Source organism: Uloborus diversus, chromosome 8 (genome assembly GCF_026930045.1).
Source record: "Uloborus diversus isolate 005 chromosome 8, Udiv.v.3.1, whole genome shotgun sequence".
Classification (NCBI taxonomy): domain Eukaryota; kingdom Metazoa; phylum Arthropoda; class Arachnida; order Araneae; family Uloboridae; genus Uloborus; species Uloborus diversus.
This window is the reverse complement of record NC_072738.1, coordinates 69,965,427-69,988,029: the sequence shown is the minus strand read 5'-3', so window position 1 is coordinate 69,988,029 and position 22,603 is coordinate 69,965,427. Positions and strand designations below refer to the sequence as shown.

Here is a 22,603-nt window from a genome sequence, read left to right as displayed (position 1 = left end):
TAATGAAGGACCAGAACTTTAAATGCGTTTTACTCGGAACTTTGAAAAGCCCACTTACATCCCTTTGTTTCTCACTGCCTCATTTGTGAAAGGGAAGTATTTAAAAAATTGTTTTGTCAAAGTGGAATCTGAATTAAGTATATGGAGGCGTAAAACTTTAAATAGCAGTTTCTCATTTTGAGCTCAGCTGCAGATACGATTTTTGCGCTTAGCACAGCAGTATGCAAGCTTAATTTTAATAAAAATAAATGCGAGGCGTGTTTTTAAAGTAAGTTTCGTTTTGATTTAAAAAACGAACGAGTACAGATAGAGCAAAGAAATTTATTGCACAAAAATCTATCTCCCTTACGCTATTTTTCGACATTACTCCCATGATTTTCCAAGCATTTGTCGTAGTGTGGTACAGGTTTTTGTATACCTATTCGTAGAAAATTGCCGCCTGTGTAGTCAACCATGGGATAACATGTTCACTGATCTCATTATTGCTGTTGTGCCACAGACCACGTAAGAAAGACTTTAGCTGCTGAAACAAATGAAAGATGCTGCGAGCGAGGTGGAGGCAGACCCCCAGAGGATGTTCAAAAACGCCCCAGCCAAAGCCCTGTAGGAGTCCTCATAGTTGACTACAGGGGCGGCAACTTTCTACGAATAGGTATACAAAAATCTGTACCACGCTATGACAAATGCTGGGAAAATCACGGGAGCAATGTCGAAAAATAGCGTACGGGCGGTAGATTTTTGTTCATTAAATTTCTTTGCTCTATCTGTACTCGTTCTTTTTTTTTTTAATATCAAAACGGAACTTACTTTAAAAACACGCCTCGTATTTTCTGCATAGTGCGTCATGTCTCTTCCTCTCTACTTGTTTTCCTCCAAATGGTCATCTAAGCACAAACTTCCCCCTTTTTTTGCATTGCTTACTAAATCAAAAGTTTTAAACAAGAAATAAAGCAATCCGATTGCTTTATGAAGACGTGCACAAAAATTATCTTATTAACTATAGTTATAGTAACTTACAAACATTTTACGTCATTTTGAACGAAATCTGTTTTTTATAGAACGGAAATAATTTTCATTACCTTTTAAAGATCTTCGAGTTCATTCGAAGCAAAAATTACATTTCATAAGAAACTTCGGTTTATTAACGGTCACTGTGCAAAGGCAACACTAAACATGAAAAGCTAAGTTGATAAATTCCTAATTGAAAAAACAAAGATGCTCTTCGGGGACTTACCTAACTCATCCTCATTTATGTGGTTATGAGAATTGTTCTGATTGTCGAGGTTGTTTGAAGACAACCTGTAAAATACAGAAAATAATCAAAAAGGTCTCCTATTAATTCCATAAACTCATCTATTAGTTCGTAAGAGGCAAAATGCTACTTTTTTGGTTTGCTTTAGTTTTTTGGAAAAAGCTAATTAGCACATTCAGTTTCAACTGATAGAATTTTTCTTCAAGTGCATATAGAGATATTCTGCCGTGCGCAGGTAAGGGGTAGTAACTGCAAATTTATCATTTATCTTTTTTTTTTTTTTTTTTTTGTATTTTTGTCATCTATTGCACGTTATCTTTAGTGTACAAGCTTGCTTATTTGGTATTCGCTGAAAAAAAGCAGGAAAAAAAGTCTAATTCCATCATTTTCCTCTTGTTTGTATTGAATCCAGCACACATTTCTTCAAAGATCTCGAAAACTCATTTCTGCAGATACGACCGCTTACCTGCGCACGGCAGTATTCCCGTTTATACGCTTGTTGGAAGATTTTTAATTAAAATAATTTGAAATTTTAGATCTTACGAATGGCATCCGCGATCATAAGAGCATTGGTGAGATGATTTCGATGGTAAAAAATGGAATGTCTACTATTTCTGAATTTCACCTCCAATCATCGTTTTTGCCCGCGAAGAGGTGTCATGGTGTAGAGCGTAGACTGTGCCATCAAAATTTTCAGGGGTGTTGCTTTTAGGGGCATTTTTTTTCGTTTTGGGTGATTTCTAGTAGTACTAGGGGTGCACTATAGCCCATAGAGCGGGATGAGCACCTCTGCAATAATTATGAGATAGTTATCTTTAATCATGAAAACTATATTAAAAAAAGATGGAATACATTTTGGTTGAATAAAGACCCGAAACTACATTGGTGAACTAAATTAAAGGAGGGAATGTAGTTTCCCTCATTTTTTCTAAAAAAACCTCCCTGAATAGGTTCAGTTGGGGTCGCTATTGTCGCTGAGATATTCATGTGCGCCGTCTGACGCTAGCAAGAGGTATAAAAGTCTGCGGTCATCTGCTCAACTAATTTCTAAGTAACAAGAGGTTCTGTTTAGAACTAAACGAGCCTACTTTCCCGTGTACCAATATGGAGTTTCTAGTATGTGATTAATAATCTCAAAATTTGTTAAAAAAACAAATTTTTTCATACGTAACTTTTTAAAAATTTTAATCTGATTTCTAGAAATAAAATATGCATCGCTCATCTGAAAAAATAGATGTGTAAAAAATGAATAATCGAGCAAATAAAGTAATATCACTTTTTAAACAAAGTAGCTAATACATTTTTTTAATTAACAAAAATCTTGAATTTCTTTTAAAAAGAAAAAAAAATGAATGAAAAATAATAAGCTCATTAAAATAAATACATAATGTCAAAAAAAAAGTTTATTTTTCCCCTGTTACCAGAAAATAATTAATGTAGGGTAGACCGGGGCACGTTTACGGCGTGCCTTTTTTTCAAAACGAATTATAACTGGAGAGCCAGCAGTCATAACAGATTGAAGCTGCTCCCTAGCAAATATTCTCACAAAATTTTGAGCATCAGTCGAGCTTCGGTCTAGCGTGCAGAAATAATAATCTGTTTTCTATCAAGAAGAGTAAATTTTGTATTGAACGTTTTGAAGCTGATTGCGAATAAATAACTCTTCGTTAAAAATGAACAAATAAATAAAAATTAGCAGAATTTTAGCCTTTTTACTTTCTTCTATATCTAATATATAGAAAAAAGTTTTTGGATTCGTGCAAATTTTCGAATTTCGAATTTTGACGGATTCGAACGTTTTGAGGTGTGCTGAGTCCATTTCGACTATTTTTGGAAAATGTCTGTCTGTCTGTCTGTCTGTGTGTGTGTGTGTGTATGTGTGTGTGTGTATGTGTGTGTGTGTGTATGTGTGTCACGTCTGTGTGTGACCAGTTTTTTGTGGCCGCTCTACAGCAAAAACTACCGCATGAAATTGAACGAAATTTGATACACATATGTGCCCCTGTGTGAACTTGAGCCCATTGGTTTTTGGCGCGAATCCGTCCAAGGGGGGTTGAGCAATGGGACGTTTTTTGAGTAACGCGTGCTTGCTATTCCTCAGGAAGTAACGGGCGGAATCAAACAAAATTTGGTCCATATATTGCCATTAACAGGAACAGGTGCTGATTCAATTTTGGTGTCAATAACTCAAACGGGGGTTGAGCTATAGAACGTTTTTTGTCGTGAATTGTGACTGCTGTATCTCAAGAAATAATGAACGGAATGAAAGAAAAATTTATCGGCAAGTAGCCCTTAGTGGGTATAAGAGCTGATTTTATTTTGGTGTCAACAGCTAAAAAGGGGGTAGCGCAATCATCCGTTCTTTTTTTCCATTGTGAGTGCCCTATCTGAAGAAGTAATGCTACGTTCTGGTTGAAATTTGGGATATATGTGAATCCATATGTAAACAGGCTTTGGTTCAATTTGGACGCCAATCGCTCCAAGAGTTGTTGATTTTTTTTTTTTTTTTTTGCGAATAAAAATAGCTTTATTAATGCAACAATAAGAAAGATAAATCATAATAGATTGTCGTCTGCGTATTTCTCGTGATTTTAATTGTATGGAAATGATCGGAAATATTATCTCAATGATTTAAAATTTTTAACTATTGCCATCTTATGTTTGTTAATAAATAACATATTTGTAATTAATTCAAGTAAGGCTTTTAAAGTAACTTTCAATTTGTTTTGTTTTTACAAGAATTCAGACATTGGGATGGTCGTCAAGTTTTTCATGTGTAATTTTGTTTTTGTTAGGAATATTGCTTCCTCGTCAATTATGGGGAGGGATCAGAAAAAGGAAAAATATAGAAGAAAGTTTCGTGATGGCCACAACATACTAGTTTGAGAATTATATTTGTATAAACTGAAATGTTATTAATTTTTTTTGAACGTTAAAAATAAATCCAAACTTGGCGACGGGGCAATTTTACGCGTTGACGTCGGAGCACCTTTACGCACGTTCTTACTGTATCTTACTTAAACGTGCCTCTGACACTTTTTTCGCTTCGAACTGTCTCAAACCTTTTTAGTTTTTCAGGCAATTTAGTTTTGAAAATTACCATTTAATTTTTAACTAAGTAACAAATTCGTATCCCATAGCTTACAATCATATAGTGCTGCCTTCATGCCCCTTCAGCTTTAACTTATACCTATTCAGTCTCTAATAAATTTGCTTTATTTTAACGATGGTAAGACATTATTTTCAAAGCAATAACAGAATCACGTTAGGTGTCAAAATAAATATGTGTAAACGTGCCACGTGTCCGGAGCAAGTTTACGCTGCCGACTTGGACTCAAATAATAATAATAATAATAATTTTTAACGGTTAAAAACACAAACTGAGCAACAATTGAATATACCAATTTTGACTTTATTAACTGCTTCATAAAACCGCAGTGTCTAAAATTTCCTAAGTTAAAACATAAAAATTAGAAAATTCATTGAAAAAAATCCGCGTAAACGTGCCCCGGGCTACCCTACTTTCAAAATAAATAAAAAACAACAAGATGTCAACTTAAAGAAATAATTTTTTAACAATCAAAAAAATATATAAAAAGAAGTAAATAAAAATCGTCTGCGCATATTTTTGTGTAGAATCATAAAGGACTCCGAATTACTCCGCCAAATACTGAATACATAAATTAAAACTTTAGCGTGCAAATAAAATAAAATCATATCAATAACAATTATTTCAAAGTAAAAACCATGGCTGCGGAGTCGGAGTCCATCTCATTTTGGGGTAAAAGAGTCAGATTCGGGAGTTGAAGGTATTTAATTCAATGATTCGGAGTTGGAATCGGTCATTTTCCCTAAAAGTTTGCAACTCTGCCAATGTTTGCGGAGTCGTTGTATTTGTTTTGAGATAAAGGAGTCGGAGTCGTTTTTCAAGAGTTGGAGTCAATCATTTACCCTGCGTGCGTAAATTTTTGCCAAAGCTACGACGTCAAAGTCGGAGTCATCGAGTCGGAGTTTGACTAGGTTTCGGGTACAGAAATCCGGTTCGGAGTTGACTGGCCTAAAATTCTAGAAGTCGCCGGAGTCGGGAGTTGGTCATCAAGAGCTAATTCCAACAAAATTTGTTTGAAGTAAATCCGCCTTTAAATCTATATTGACTTTTAGTTTCGCAATAGGTGCTAATGTTAAGGGGCTTGAACTGTTCAAAATTGAACAGAAAATTGTTCAAATCAAAAAGATATTTTCTGACCGGCGGTGTTCTTCATCAAGAGCTTTTTCTAACAAAGTTTTCTTGAAGCAAATTCGCCTCAAAGTGCGGGATTTATATTTGCCTTGAATTTCCCCGTAGGCGCTAATGTTAAGTTTTTTTTGAACTGCCTAAAATTAAAAGAAAAATTGCTCAATTCAAAAAATGAAATATTTGAATGAGGTGTCCTCGCCGAGATCTTTCGAACAAAAAAAATTCTTTCGAATCAGAACTTTTCATTTAAAAGTTATTAGGGGGGGGGAGGAAGACAGACCGACAGACATTTTCCCCCATCTCAGTACCCTACTTTCCAATTTTTCGATACTTATTTAATTATTTTATTTATTTTTGACTTTTTTTGTTTTTTGCGATATTTTTCTGATGCATTAAGCCTTCTTTGATGCTTTTTTTTTTCTTCTTTCTTACACATTTACTGGGAAAGCTAGCTAAAAACGCAGTGTATATTTATATCTTTCTTTTCACTTTTGAAAACTTCTTTCGGATTGAATATTCTTTGTACTTGTATTTCTGTGTATAATTGTTAAACGCTTACAGACTAATCATATACTATTATTCTTAAAATCATGTTTAAGTTTAAAAAATGTTTGCACCAGAGACATTTTAATGAATTAATTCACTTATAAAGAATTTTGCATTTTCATTTTTTGTGCATATTTTTGGAACATTATTTAATTTTAAATGGCTTAGATTCTGTAATTATGAATATTTACTCTTTAAATCACGCGTGTCTAACTGAAGAATTTTTTATGCATATGACATAAAGATAAGTTCATTTAGAAAATGCTTTTCATTTCAATTTTTTTTTTGTATATGTTTGGACCATTATTAAAGTTTAAAAGATCAGAAGCGGTAATAATTATGACTGACTATTCTTTAAATATTACTTAAGGAAGCACATCGGAGGGGAGGAGAGAATTTTTAGAGGTTAAACCCCCATTTGACTATTACATAAAGAAACAAAAAAATGGAAAAGCTTTTTCTATTTTTTTTTATTTTACAGGGAGTTTCAATGCATGTTCTTGTAATTAATTTTCATTTGTCGCATTTCTCCTATGTTTGTTCAACTTGAAATGACAAAAGACAATCATTTTGCTGTAATAACAACTCTCAAGTTCATCAAGCAGAAGCTTATCTCTTTTGAAAAGGAAGAAAGGGGATAAAATTACTTATCGTTCCTCAAGTACTCTTTGAAGGGTCAATTACCCAACAGAAATTTTATTTGTTTACTCACTGTTGTTTTCTCTTTATTGTTTAACTTTTCCGAACTAAGAAAGCCAAAAATGGGTAAAATGATCTCCCAGTAATAATGTTGAACTTCCGAGGAACAACACGTCCGTCTCCATGGAAACGAAAATAAGAAGTAGAAGAGGAGCTCGTGTACCCGTTGAGTGGTTCGTGACTTGCGGGGGCCGAATCCCGAGTGACGTCATCGGCGCTTGGCTCCTCCCTTCTGACGTCATCCTCCACGATGTATAATTCTTGATCGCAAATGTCATTCACGTAGTAGAGATGCTCTTGAGCATCATCGATTCGGAAAAACTTCTCCCCGCTGCAGGCTAAAGTGAGGAAAGAAAAAGTGGTTATACAAGAGAAATGAAGAAAAATCGCAGTTTCAATACCTTAGATTCTAACTGTGTGTGTGTGTGTGTGTATGTGTGTGTGTTTTTTTAAATCCTCACCCCCAACATCTGTTGATATTTTTCTCTGAAACAGTTATGTGAATTTCAGGCTTCCTGTAGCTTATGATGTGAAACTGAAAATGAACAACTTCACACAAACGGCAAGGGCACTTACATAATCTTATTTATCTGACCCTCGTTTATGCGAAACTCCGGAATATCCGGATCAAGTTCGCAACTATAAAAAAAAATCATACCAATGACTTCAAATAATGACAGTTGAGAACATCACTACAAGCAGGGGCAGGTACAAGGGGAGGGTCATGGGGGTCATGACCCCCCCCCCCCCCCTAAATCATCGACAGCAGTATTCGTCCATATTGTGTTCAAAATATTTATACATAAAAGCTAACGAGTACAGTCTTTTCAATTCACTAACTATTGTTGAAAGTAAACATTTGAACTACTACTTCGTTTCACTGCTTATGAAATTAATTTGCAACATTTATTACCAATTAGGTGCCTTATTCTTAGCCGATTTGGTGCTTTTTATTGACCCCCCAATCAGTTTCAAAAACTTTTCGAAACCAAAACCATAAGTTCATTCACTAGGGAAAGGGGAAGGGGGGTCATTCTTCAGCATGACCCTTTTAAAATGGTTTGCTGTATCCGCCCCTGACAACAAGAATACCGAACATTCGCATTTAATTTTTATTAAATGTACAGCCCCTGCATAGATTATATAGTAAATTATGGTTGTCTAACATCCATGCACTGCAGCTGAACCGTACTGATAAAGCGTTAGATTAAGCGTTATTTGTTCAAATGACGCACGTCTTTGAACCAGAAGACAGCGGACCAGTTCTTTGTTGAGAAATTATGTGAAAAATCGCTTTTATTTTTTTAAAATTTCTTTTAAAAACTTCCATGTAATTTAGCGGAAAAAATATGGTTTTCTCGTTAAGTCTGCTTTTTTTTGAGGATTTGCTTCGTTTATTACCCATCCTATCCGGTTATCCGGACATTCGATTATCCGGATTGCCTATGAATGCCATTTGAATTCAAATTATTGTTGAGATTAAAGCTATTAGTGGAAACAAGAAACCCAACGAGGTAGGTTCTTTCGCAATTCGTTGCTCAAAATTCATTTTTTTTTTTCGAGGTTTAGTTTCCAATGAGAACAAACGACAGTGAAATATGCAAAATATTCCGTAACGAAAGTAGAGGAATACCAAAATGGCAACGTAAGCTACACTAGTAAATCATTTGAGTGATATCCGGAGAACACATATTTTGCAAACATTACTGCCTGGGGTGATCCAAAAGTCAGGACCAACTTTTTAAAATGAATAGTTCGAAAACGAATAAAGATAAAATTATACGGTCTGCGCGAAATGGATAAAAAAGAAGTCGGGTTTTGTGTGGCAATGAAACAAAAATAGTTCTGTTTTCGATCAACAGATGACGCTATAACTTTTTATTTCTCCATAATTCTAAAAATACTTTAACCAAACGGGCTTTCTGTGGACAACATTGTGATGCATATTAGCTTCGACCACCATTTTCTGCGGCCGTTGCTCTTTTTTTTATATCGTTTGTTACTTTGCATGATCATACATCTGAAATCCAACAGCGCTATCTGTCGGTCACAAATAAAACTATTTTTGGGTCTTCGCCAGACAAAACCCGGCTTCTTTTCCATCCATTTAGTGCAAACCCCATCTTTTAAATCTTTATTCGTTTTCGAGTTATTAATTTTTCAAGTCGGTCCTGACTTTCGGATCACCCGGTAGAGATCTCAGCATGAGACAACGAAGAGTGGCAGAAGCGATTAAATAAAACTCAATTAGTAGTTCTAAAATAGAGACTGGATATTTAAACTACGAGACTACTGCACCGGAAGGATTGATGGAAGGGAAGCGAAAATCGTTACTCACAGTCCAAGAACCACCACTCTTGCATCTTCGAAATTCCATCTTCTTGCAGTTCAGGAGCTGCGTCCTAGGATGGGAATTTCATTAATAAAACTTATTACTATGGCAATTATACAGCTCTTAGAGTTGACAAGTGATTTAGAAATTGTGATATATGGGTGAACTCGGTTAATACAAAATGTCAAAAATCCACAAATTCGTTCACATTAGCCGTTATTTGTAACATCAGTGAACAAGAAATGTTGCTGTCAAAAATTAAGAAATGTTTATTTTTATTTGAAATACTAGGGAGCTCCACCCCCTGCTCGTTGCCGCTCACCAGCCCCCGATGATTACTTCACAATCTTATTTGGTTCACGAAGGTTTAAAGCGTTTGTTAGGAAGAATTAGATTCAAATACGCATTACGATTAGAACAAAACGAAAATCTCTCTTCCCTTCAACTAGAAAATAGAGTTTCAGTAAAGAACTCATTATAGCTAGAAAAATATTTAAATCCCACTCCAACTTGATGTCAAAAATATCCTAATAAATATACGTATACCAAAAATATTTATATATGTATAAAAAAAACGCTTCAAAGAGCACCTATATTCTCTATGCAAAAGATTTATTATTTTCTTCTTTTCACAATGGACCTTCCACAACATCACAAAATGATGCACGGATTATGCGTGAAATTTTCAATAAATTAAATAGCAAACCAAACATAACGAAAAAAATGTTCGTTTTAGCCGGGATTTCGTATTAAAAAAGTTAAATTTTTGCTTAACATTTTACTGCGATAATTGCTAGAAAATCAAGAGCAGCGTACTAATAAAGGAAATGTGTTGCAAAATTAGCCTTCTTAGGAGAAACCCTGCCGATCCGTGTGACGAAGTGTTTTGTCTAATGTTACAAATCCAAAAGCGCGATTACTGACAATGTTATAAATTTGGAACCAAATATTCAGAAATTGGGCCGACAGAATGGTTCAGTGGTTAAGACCCTGGTCTTTCACGCCCAAACATCTCAGGATCAAATCTGGCTCCGTCGGTTGATATTCAACATTGCAGAAAATCGACAGCGTCTATGTCGTATGATTATGCAGCATGTAAAAAATCCCTCGAGTACTCTTTTGGGATGGAGTATCTCTAGGCAAAATTAAATTCCTGTGCTGTTTCGCACGGAATAGAGCCCAGGTGCCTCCATCTAGTGGGAAACTGGGCGTCAAAATTCTCGTCGCAATTGCATTCCACCAATAGTGGTGCCACGTGAAAGAGTGGTTGCTCTATGCCGGGGATCGCACGATGTCGGCAAAAGACAGTGCCTCTACCGCAGCCCAATTAGAACGGGGGGAAAAATTCAAAAGTTGGTTTCTGAAAAACAGATGCATTTAATAAAAGAAGCATAGTAATGATTACAACAATTATTGATTTTTAATTTCTTTCCTTTCCCGTATTTTCCGATGAAATTACGGGATTTTTCTAATATTTTGAAATTTTATATGTGTTCTCCCGTGAGAATCATTTTAATATGAACTGCGGCAGTCGGGTAGAAAAAGATTGGGCACTACAAGAGATTGACTTAACGTCAGTATATTATATAAAATATGTTCCGCAGAAGAGATGGCAATAATCTCATAGCCTACCTGTTCCTTTTGGTTCGTTTTGTTTTCTTTTTCTTGAAGGAGTTTGCAGATTTGTGGACGAATCTCGGACAGGTCTGTGTTGTAACTAATGCTCACGCTGCCTAGGACCACAGCTGTAAAAGAAACAGGTTAAGGCTCTCGAAAATACACTAAAAAAATCCGATATATTGCCAACCATTGTGGAAAAATGCGCTTTTTTTATTACGTGTTTTGCCTTCATTTCGGTTATGGCCTTTCCAGATTGACTGAGTTTCAAGCTAGGAGGAAATGCCTCTCTGAATGAGCTTTGCAAGAAATGCAGGCGAATAAGGTGTTCAAAATTAGCGTAATAAAGTGCTGCAATTCTGCCTTAGCTTCAACCAAATTTCCTTTAGGAACTTTCACGGAAAATTGAGAATCTGCCAAACTGTTACCATTAACCTATCTAAGTTTTCATGGAAGATTCCTGATTTATTCCTAAAACATGACCGGCTTTTATTGGGAAAGTTTCGGAATTGTTCAGAAAGATTCCCGGTTAGCGGATCGTTTTTCAATCTCAACTGACGAAAATTAAGATATCAAAACATTGTTATGAAAATAAACTGAAAAAAAAAAAAAAAAGCCGCAGAAAAGAAGAAAAAAATCAAAACTTGACAGTTCCAAAATTAAAATTTAGTGTTACGGAATACTAGGATCTATTCCCTATTGGATTCTCAACTAATATCGGCGAAACTCTAATCGCGAAGTGTCTTTTGTTGGGAAAATTAAAATTACTCTTGATTCAGTGACGGAAGTTGCAAATGGCTATGAAGGAAGATATTCTTTCAGTATAGCAAACCTGTAATAGAAGTAGCTCCATCAGTGGTATCTTTTCCGCACTACCCATCAACGAAATTAGAAAAAAAGTTTTTTTCGGCCCACTCTATTGTACAGTAGTCGTCTTTACTTTGAAAGTACGCACTTGTGACATGATATTTATATTTCTCAAGTAAAATTTTTTTCATACTTTTCTGTAAGTTTCACTCAAGATGATTGATGCATATACATAACTAACCTTCCTTTTCAAGAACTTCCTTTCGATGATGTTCGCTCTCGTAGCTTTGAAACGTCAGAAGCTTCAATGGTAAGTTGATTTTTTCGACATTCTCCCTAGAAAAAGAATATCAAATGACAACTGGAAGTTTTTTCGTTCTGGGTCTAAAGAATGGTGTGACAATAAAAAGAAGTAAATGATCAATATTCTCATGTTGAAGACAGAAATAGGACCAAATCCTCCACGGTTGAAATGAACCATTAGTGATAATATAAGTTAAGCAATGAGAAAGCGAAATTCACCCTAAAAGCAACACAGGAAAGTATACCTATTTAAAATTGCTTCCGTGGAAGTAAATTACAATGAAATAGAGAAATATTGTCATTATGTAACAGGAAATCATTGATATTAGTGGTTTATCCTAACGGTAGAGTAAAAATCTCCAACTACAAAAAGAAGAAGCTACGACGATGAAGGTACAAACTCTGACAATAAAGTTCAGTAAATGAAGTTAGAACAGCAGAACTGGCAACACTTGCGAAACAAAACGCTGAGAGTTGTATCACAAAAGACTTGTTGAGTTCATTTGTTCTCTGCTAAGAACAGGAAAATGAATGAATATAAGATCAATTCAAAGGCTGTCGAAAAAGCTCCTGACGAAAAAAGGGGTGGTACAAATTGAACATACACCATATTCACCAAATCTCATTCCTCCAAACTTCTTACCATTCCTGTCATAGGAAAGCTCGCTTTGAAAGGAAAGAGATTTGACGATACTCATGACATCAAACAAACATGACGATGCTCTTGAACGCCATCTCAAAAGTAGACCTTTTGCAAAGTTTCCAGACTATGTATCGCAGATCTCAGTGGTATATAGTTATCGCAGGTGACTATTTCGAAGGACAGCGAGATAACTTTCGTTGATATTTTATCTAAGTTATTTTTACAGGACTATTCACCAAACGTTATTGCTCGAAGTTGTAAAAACAATAGGGTGCTTAATTCAATTCTAAACCTACACGAAATCATTCATAAGCTGTAAGCTTACGCCCTAAACCGGAGCTAAAGCAAAAATACAAGCATATCAAGGGGAAATATTATTTTTTGCTCCAAATAGTTCAACACAAAAATACAAAAATACTGAGTGTTTGAAGAGTAGAAGTTGTTGTTCTATTCAAACAGATAAGAAAGGAGAAGCATCAAAGCAAAAAATTACACGAAATTTTACTATGCAATGAAGAAAGGATGGGGTTTTGAGTTTTCAAACAGTGAACACTTTAAAAATGGATAGTTTTCCGTCCTTCCCTATGCTCTTCATACACAGATAGGCTGGTTATGACATCAGAGACTGCAGTTTCGTACTCGCTTTGGGTAAAATCCAGTTTATTACTTAAGCTTTTACCTTCACTTCATTAGATGAGCCGCTCCATGCTTACGGACTTCTTATTTACTTTAGCTGAAAGTGAGAAGGCGATCTCATCTTCAATAGGAGGACATCTGCAACCTGCTCAGTTCCCATTATTGAAGACAGATGAACCCAAAACAAGGGCGAAATTGCCGTCTCTGGATGTCGTAACCGCGATATAGTAAATGCTAATAGTCATTCATATTCGGAATGACTTCGATAGAAGGAAATAATCATCGACAAAATTATTCGAAAGAATCGCTCTAAATCTTCAGTGTCCAAAAGTATATACTATTTGATCACTAATTAGTGAGGAAAATACAGGAAACAAACACATTTTTTTTGAAAAATAATAAATTTCAGTAAGCAAAAAAAAAAAAGGTCATTATAAGCATATACAAGCATTTTCTTTGCCAGTAATACGATTCATCACTTCCAATGATTTAATTCATGAACTAAGTTGCGCAATGTAACAATGGAATACCCACAAGAAGTTTTGATGGGTGTTCTCTGTATCTCTGTCCTCGTAACACACCCAATCTAGCGGTGTTTTTGAACAAATAATCATCCTCTGTTACTGTTCAACTTTTCGATTAGAGTTAGTATCCAGATATTTCAGTTATACACCATGGGGGAGGGGGGGGGTGCTAATGGCCAAATTCTGTGCGAAAAGTGATTCCTATCTATTTATAACAGGGTTATTAAAGATTAAGGCAGTGTACACAGTTTTTGTGCTTCTGAGTGAGTATATTCTACACATGAAGGATTTTATTCAGACAAAAGCAATATTTTAAAACCAACCAGAAAAAAAAAACCCCGTAGCATTTCGTTTCAAAATTACCTCATTTACCCTCATAGTCCACGTTGAAAAATATGTACACTGTAAAAAAAATTCCGAAACGTTACTGGTTATTTTCGTGGAACGTCTCGGGATTTCACACGTTTCCACCTATTTCCCCGTAAAAACAAGTATCATCACAAAAAAGTTTCCTGAATCGCTACAAGTTGCACGTGTGCAGACTTTTCACTGTTGTGGAAAATATTTTTAGCAACCAGTTTAAAAATTGAATGAGCGTGTTTATTAAGTGTATCGCCTTAAGTTCACCTACGGCCTGTTCAGATTGATTAAGCTCCCAGTGAGAGCGAGAAAGTCAATGGATAGCTACAGCTTTGCAAGGCCGGAATTGCAGGCCAAGAGATATGCTTGGTTCCTTCTTGCATAGCTTTGGCCGTGGTCGCTCTAATTCTTATGGAGCTTTCTTGGTAAATCAGAAAGGTTCTAATTAGTTACACTAAACCTGCTCAGTTATTCTAGAAGGTTCTAGAGACATGGCTCACTTTAACAGGGGATATTTCGCACTTCTATCAAAAAGATTCTAGGTAAATGTCAAAAAGGTTACTGACTTTTAGCGGAAAAGGTTCCTGGTTTTTCCAAGATATGTTACAGGAAGAAATTGGGCACATCAGCTGCCTATGATTGTCCAGGAACGTTTCTGAATCGTTTTTACAGTGTAAAGGAGTTCTGAAATTTTACTTTTATGTAGAGATTTTTCACACTAATATCAAAAATAGAACTAAAAGTGATATTAAAAGATTAGACTTACTTCTTTGAAGAAATTCCATGCCTCTGTTGTGCATGAAAATTAAATGTCCTTGATGATTAACTTCACGAACAAATTATACATGGTACAACAATAACACATTAAAGAAACTCGTGTTGAATTTAATGTGTTTAGCAATAGATACCCATTACACAAGCACATAGGCCGTTAGTGAAAATGTGTGGAGCCTTATTTGGGAGGAAAGGACAGATAAGAAGAGATTTAGTTCTCATTCGAAGTACTCAGTGTCAGCCTTTCATCTGCATTTGAATGAATTTGTAATAAACATTGATCATTTGAACTTATAAACTAACTTGTAAATTTCCAACTTAAAACAGAAACTACCCATTATATATTTTTTAAAAAGTCAATAAAGCATTTAATTTTACAAATAAAGTAATTTCAGTAAGAAAAAACAAAAAGGAGTGAAGCATACGATTTTTTTTTTTTTTTTTTGCTGTCTCAGTAAGATTTTTCCTAATTAGAAATTAGAAAGAATATTCCTCTGACTATTCCAAACGCTCTCTGTATTACACCAATTTTTTTCATTTAAGGAAGAGCAGAAACATTTCATAACGAATCGAAAATAGGACTCCCTCACACGAGGGAAATTACAAGTAACCTAACCCAAGAATTTGAATCATCGATTAGAATAAAACTCTGCACATCAATAGAGCACTTAAAAATATCGAACCCGTGATTTTTGTGTATCGGCTCCAAGTTAAGCAATGAGAGTCCAAACATCTTTAACGGGGTGAAATTTAACTCTAAATATTGGATAGTTGTGGGAATTAGAAGGTACAATATATTCTTTTATTTTAAATTTTAATTACAAAAATTCAAATAAGGATTGAGCATTGGAAAAAAGTAAATAAACTTAAGTTGATGTGCTTCAGGATTTTTCTGAAAAAAATATTTATAGGGATAGACCATTATTCGAAATATTATACCGACCTTGAAACTTAAATCTATCGTAAGAATGTTATGTTATAATCAATAGAAAGCTCTATTTTTTAGCTTTACAATGTTTTTTTGGAATTTTCCATCTACTATAATTAGACGAGAAGTTACAGTAACACACTTTTTGTAAGAACACACTTTTGATTTTTTTCGTACCTTTTGAGTTTTTTACTGGCCTATATTTCGACAATTTTCAAAATAAAAATATAAAATTGTTAGAAAAATTTATCTTGTCATTTATGTCCTTCATGCCAAATTTTATTGAAATTGAAAATGGTGACGTCAAGAAGGTGTTTTTCTGACATGGAATTGTTCATAGGCAACTAGACGTGCGACGGAGTAAGATTGTGAAGGATGGTTTACACCTATGAATAAGTATTTTCGGAAAAATCCTGAGACACGTCAACTTTAGTTTGTTTAGTTTTTCTGATTTTGAATCATTATTTTAATTTTTGCGATTAAAAATTAAAATAAAGGAAAGTATTGTACCCTTTAATTTCCAATTATCCAATATTTAGGGGTAAATTTCACACCGTTAAAGGTGTTTGTTGCCGGTATAAAATAACACGCGTTCGATATTTTAAAGTGTTCGATCGATGTGCAAAGTTTTATTCCATTCGGTGATTCTTACTTGGGTAGGGTTACTAGTTAGTTGAATCAAATTTCGAAAGGGGTGTTACTAGGAAGTATAACCAGGTAGAAAATTGAAGGAATCGCCTGTGATCCTTCACACGAAAGTCAACTGTGCCTGATGTGCCCGGCACACAGGCGCATATATGCCGCTACCATTTTCATCCCGGCTAGTATAGTTAATATTTTAATTGATTCAACCATGGCTATCTGCGATCCCGGAGTGACTCACCGGGACAATGCCAAGCGTTCGCTTGACATACGAGTAAACTAATTGACAGTCAACTCGGTTCTGTTGTAACGGCGTTGTAGAGCAGCTGCTCGAATAAAGTCGGCCTATTAGAAGAAAAGTTGATTCAACTAAATTGCCGTGTGAAGACAGCAAAAAATGTCAGTTAACTAGTTACAAGAAACATTTTTGATTCCTTTAACCGCTTCGTGAGCCTTAGTTCTCTCTTTTTTGGTGAGGATCAGGGTCTGGCTTGGATGTAGGCCGTCCTGGTCAAGAACGGCATCAAAGTTTCCTTGTCAACAAATTTCCTGAACGTTCTCGCCATGTAATGTTTATTGCGGAAGTAGACAAAACAATCTTCTGATTTTTCAGGAGAAAATATTAGTTGTACATCTATAAACCTTATGCAATGAAAAACACATAACACGAAAATACTTACTACAAATTTTTTTTTTAACGCAGTATGAAGTACAATTACTTAAGACAATTTAACAAGAAACAAAAATTACGCAACTCGCAAATTTCATTGCTCATGTGAAAAAAAAACCTTTCCACTCCTGCTTCCTGCCAGTTGAAGTGTCACACGCAGATTTTGCCTCTTATTTCCGTGAAACCTAGTAAAATTAATAACCACGGAAGCCTACTACTGGTTAGTTCGTTTTCGCATTCGATGATGGGTTTGTCGATGCCGGTGATTTATGGTCGAAATCAATGAAACTGGCGTTGAGTTTGGTAAATTTTTTGTTAAAATTTGTTTAGATGTTCAATAATATTAACACAAATGTAAAGTTGCTCCAGAAGACGAGCTAATAAAATATGATAGCAGCAAAAATAATAGTAAGGGATTTTAGTGCATGGATTGTGCAACACAATAATCTCTGAGCTTGATTAAGGGCTTAGGTCACTTTTAGTTGGTTAAAATGAAAATGTTTCTGCAGTATCATCGTGCTCATTTGTTTATTAGAACCGCGCTAGGTTTTAGTCACGTGATTGTTCAACAATGAGTTTCGCGCAAACTTATTCAAACATAAGCAATTTGATTTCACCACGTTCTCGACAACGTCGCAAAATGCAATACTCAAGAAATTCTTGACCAGAATTGTTTCTTTCTTCTTTAATGATCTTTAATGTCGCTTTAATTGTGATTTCAATGTGCTTGAAAATATGGTGGATATTATTCTTACAGCTATCCTTGACAGCGGGTAGTGGAAGACAGCACTGTATCTAGTAACCTAATCAGAAAAGCAATCCAATATGCCAATTTTTTACCTTATACCAAATATTAAAAACAGAGTAAAAGGAGAGACAGTAGAAAATGCATACTTTTGTTCTGGCAATCATGTTGACGGTGTTGAGAAGCTCTATGTTGATGACGGAAGGCATGAGCCGGCAAGGTTCTCCATCGACCTGGACTGGAATGGTACACGAGGTTACCAACCTGGCCCTCTTGCACTGAGCAATGGGGTTGCCATGACCACCAGCCTGCAGCAGTGGCTAAAACATAGAAATGGCCGATGAGACGGTGCCGTTCGATGAAAGACCTGGAAACTCTAGTTCAGTACCAGTCAACCTTATCTTTTACTCGAGGCGACACCGGAACGTAGTTACTTTTAAAGGAAGGCAAAGGCTATGTGATCTATGCATATATGACGTGAAAAGATGACAAAAACCGAATCCACATGCATGAAAATACAACACTTCCCCCTTACAAGTGAGGGTACGCATAAGATTTCTCCTGACCCTCCCAAATATGCTCTATTGAGAAGCTCTAAATAATGGGTCTGGGGCTACATGCACATGACAATTTGATTATACATGCTGTCAGACCGCCACAAAAAGTTAACCTTGATACTTAATGTGCATTATAAACATTAGTCAAACGGTTCTTTTCAGATAAAATATGATCTGTAGTTACTTTCAGGAAGGAGAAAGAAATTGCTCTTTTTTTTAGAGTGTATGCAAAAAATGCAAAATCTGTATTCTCCAGACGATTAGACAGTCGGATAGACAGTCAAACTACCGGTCAAAGCCTTCCTCAACTACGACTTCCATCTGCGGTTCAGGCTTCTGAATTGAGAGTCGAATAGTTTGCTGAATACGGGAGTAAATCACTGTGGCCCTGTTTATGCACACTCCGGCTTCACCCCGGGTTGAAGCGGAAGGTGGATAAAAGGGGGATTGTAGCCGGGTTGATGGGAAGAGCCGTTTTTGTCAAATCGTGGATTCTCCTTCACGTTCCCTTACGCTTTCGTTTCGGCGCTATCCCATCGAATGCTGCAGTTGGATTTTTCCATAATTAGAAGAAATTAGTTTCGAAACAAAATCACCAACGCAAAAAGAACACGCACAACAACACAAAAATAAATACACAGGAGGAGGAGACACGCGACCACGCAATGCACTGTGGGAAAAATCCGCCAATAATCCTTCAATGTAGGTGGAGGGAATTCCCTCTACATTGTATGGAACGCGGCTTGAAGCCGAGTTGGATGCATAAAATGGCCTTATTCCGCGAATCCGGGTTGACGCCGGGTTAAATCCAGCTGCATAAACAGAGCCTGTTGATAAGTTTTTGACTGCATTTGCTACCTATTACTATTACTCAGACCAACTCGTAAAAGCTTGATCACGACCTCAGTACATGGCACGTCATGGCTCAACCCGTTGCAAGTTCAGAACGCTTCTGTTAGTTCATCACACACGAAACGCGTTTTAAACCGTGCGCATTTTTCTGAGTTAGAACCTTCAAATATGTTGCAAACATTTCGCTATAGTTGGAGCGAACCTAACCTGGTAAGAGTGAGAAGGGTATGCAGATCCCAATCGCAGCCTAACTCTGGCAGGTTAGGTTTGTCCCAACTATAAATTTCAGAGTAAAGAGAATCTCAGAGAAAATAAAGAAATTCTTGCTTTGGTTTAATTTTTTTTTGGCCATTTTAGAATGATGAAATTTTGCATATTTGTCAAATGAAGAAAATTAAGAAAAAGTAACTACTTAGTTGGACAAAAGTGATTTTCTTTGCTATTGATTGAGTGCGAAAGAGCAAACTGACTAAGTTTTTCTATACTTTTAGTTCTATATGCAGATAGTTTTGTAAAGGGAAATATATTATTTTATGCTTCTTTGTTGGGAGTTACGCAAAGTGGACTTTAAAACTGAGAAGATATTGTTCTGAGATGGCGATGGGTTTACAAGCATTGTTTCTTCATAAGTCTATATTTTGCTCTTGTAATCAGATACTAAAATTAGTATACAATACTGCATTTAATTGATCTTCTTTGTACCTCATGTACATGCAATGATTGATCAAAAAGTACAAATTGTTACGTAGTTTTGCTCGGAAGTCGAATTTTCTGCATATTTCGCTCCTGTCTTACTAAAAAGCTGGCTTATTAAGTATTGGAACGAAAAACTATAGTCAGGAAAAGTGATTAACACTACTTGAAAATCCATCTGGTTTTTCGAGTAGTTGACTTACTTTCAAAAATGACGAAGTGGTTGATTATATTACTTTATTACGTTCTTCTGAGAATTCTGTTTCAAGTTCAACATTTTGCAAACGAGGAGTAATTTATCAAAAGGAAACATATCCACTTTTTAGAAAAAATCATTTTATGACATATCCTAAATCTTTCAGATGACATTTATCAAATCACTTACTCTCAAGAAGTCCAAACGTGGAAAATCCTATTTTATTTAAGGCGCTTTTTGATCAAAAGGTAACAAATCAGTCCTCTGCACGTTTTATTTTGAACAAAAGGGGACACATCCTAAAAGAATCTGTATTACGAAGACATTTAAATCCAAAGGAACACATGTCCGAAATCCTCAAATTTTAATCCACTACTTTTAGGTTCATGTACTCCGGTAAGAGAATATGAGAAGGTGAAATATTAGGGTTTTGGTGAAATTGGAATTCTCAACATTCAGGTCTTCGTTCAAAAGGGCACATATCCAAAATTAAGATGGCTATATCTCCTTGTTTTTTTTTCACAATCATTTCTTACTCTGGATCATGATTTGCTGTGCTTTCGAGCTCAATTTTGTACCCAGAAAAGTTGATAAAACTGTTTTGCTCTTACCCTAATTCGTTTTTCTCACCTCCTGTACATTTTTAGAAAATGGATATGTTCCCTTTTGATAAATTAGTCCTCAAATAATAACTTGTACGCAAATGATATATAATGATATATATGCATTTGACAAATGCTCCATTCACTTGAAAGTGTGCTCAGTATTTGAATTACTAAATATAAATAATATTTTAAAATTTCTGTGTTCCCTTACACAATTCTACTAAAATCAGATTGGAAATGCACGGAGATTAGTTCAATCTATTATACAAAAATGCACCAACAAATCAAGATGTCTCAATGACCTGCTTACCAACTGATATGTAGTGAGCCCTATGACTTCTATCAAACCGTCATCAGTGGCCGGAGTTTGGAATTGAGGCATGCCCGAAGCACCCCATGGTTTCGTTCCACCCCCATAGCTGAAAGAGAAAGATTGAAGCTATAAAGAACAGGAATAAAGTTTTAACGTTATGAAGGCATGAACTACGTAAACTTGCGTGATGGAGTTAGAATTTCAGATTAAGTTTTTAAGGTGAGAAGTTATAAAATTGCTTAACAGCAACGGGCATTAATATTCTGCTCATTGAAGGACGGTAATGGACGATGAAGCGTTACTTTTTAAGGGCTGTCTATAAATGATGTCACACTTTTTTCAACTTATTTCTATCCCCCTTTGCCCCTTTGTCTGTGTCAGAAAGTGTCACACTTCGTCATACTCCTTCCCCCTTTGTGAAATGTCACACTATTTTTTACTAACCCATTCTTAAGGGAAAAAAATGTAGTGTCATATTTCTTGTTTCTTTCTCTTTCTTGCTTGTCACAAACAGTCGCAATTTCACGAGCCCCTCCCCCTCTCAAAGCATGATATTATTTGTGGAAAGCCCCTCTGCGAAATTCTAAAAAAAATACATGTAAGAGCGAGAATAAGTTTGTAACACGACACGTGAGTTTGCCTGTTGAAAGGCGTAAGAAATGTTCCAGTCCACGAGCAGTACGATTTCTTCAGCTACACATACACATAACAAAAAAGAAAATATTAGTATTAATTCTACAATACTACTTGACAATTAAATTATTACTTAAAAAAATACATCATACGGAGAATTCATATCAAGGTTAATTATCTAAGAATCTTTCATTGGTTGCTGAAAACAGAACGAAAAAACTAAAGGAAATTCCTTGCCCGCACTCACAATATGTAGTACTTTTTGAATTAAATAAGCAAAAAATGTTATGGGTAAAAAGTGGGATAATACTCGTATGTTTTTCGATGAGAAAAAGTTTAATTAGGATGGACTAGATGGTTTTTGCTATTTCTGGTACGATCTCTGTGAAGGAAAAAAAAAAAAACTCAAAGCGTACATTTGGAGGCGGCTCAGTAATGCTCCGAGGAAGTTTCGCAACGGACCGAAACTATACCAATAGTTTTTGTGCAAAGCAGGGGAATTCTGAGAGTAGTACTGAGTCATGTTTTTTAACCAAAATCACCGTTAGTTACGAGTTTAAACTATTTGTTACAGCAGAATAATGCCCAATTACATGTTTCTCAAACCTCAAAACCAATGCTTGATGCTTCTTTTATATAATTACCGTACTGACCGGACAAAAGTTCAATCTAAGTTTGATGGAAATTTCGTGAGGCATTCTGGCACCCGAAGTATCAAGATATGGCATTCAATATCGAAACAAGCAAGAACTCATTTTTTTCATTGAAAAAGCCAGGATAAAAACTTCCGTGAACGTTCATCAACTTCCATGACATCAAGACTGATAAAAGTGATTGAAAAAAAGAGGGATATCATTGATTGCTAGGGTTTTTCAGTGAAAAGTGCCCGTTGTTCGTATAATTCTGCCCAGTTTTAACAATGGCATTTATTTATTTTATTTTATTTTTATTAGTTACAGCAAAACATTTATGTTTCGTATTTTAAAATGTTCTGCTTCCCACAAGGACTTCTATTATACAACGGCATCTTGTGTATAAA

At 35.5% G+C, this 22,603-nt stretch overlaps 1 protein-coding gene across 1 annotated transcript in view; it reads right to left on the bottom strand.

The window, feature by feature from the left end:
• LOC129227262 (eye-specific diacylglycerol kinase-like) overlaps nt 1–22,603 on the bottom strand; it is a 113,849-nt gene that overhangs the window by 22,853 nt on the left and 68,393 nt on the right. The window contains exons 15-22 of the mRNA XM_054861779.1: nt 20,929–21,037; nt 17,865–18,035; nt 14,723–14,745; nt 11,732–11,826; nt 10,699–10,811; nt 9,073–9,136; nt 6,898–7,072; nt 1,235–1,299 (exon numbers count right to left, since the gene is read on the bottom strand). Coding sequence (XP_054717754.1) covers nt 1,235–1,299; nt 6,898–7,072; nt 9,073–9,136; nt 10,699–10,811; nt 11,732–11,826; nt 14,723–14,745; nt 17,865–18,035; nt 20,929–21,037 — 815 coding nt within the window. The remainder of the gene's footprint in view (nt 1–1,234; nt 1,300–6,897; nt 7,073–9,072; nt 9,137–10,698; nt 10,812–11,731; nt 11,827–14,722; nt 14,746–17,864; nt 18,036–20,928; nt 21,038–22,603) is intronic.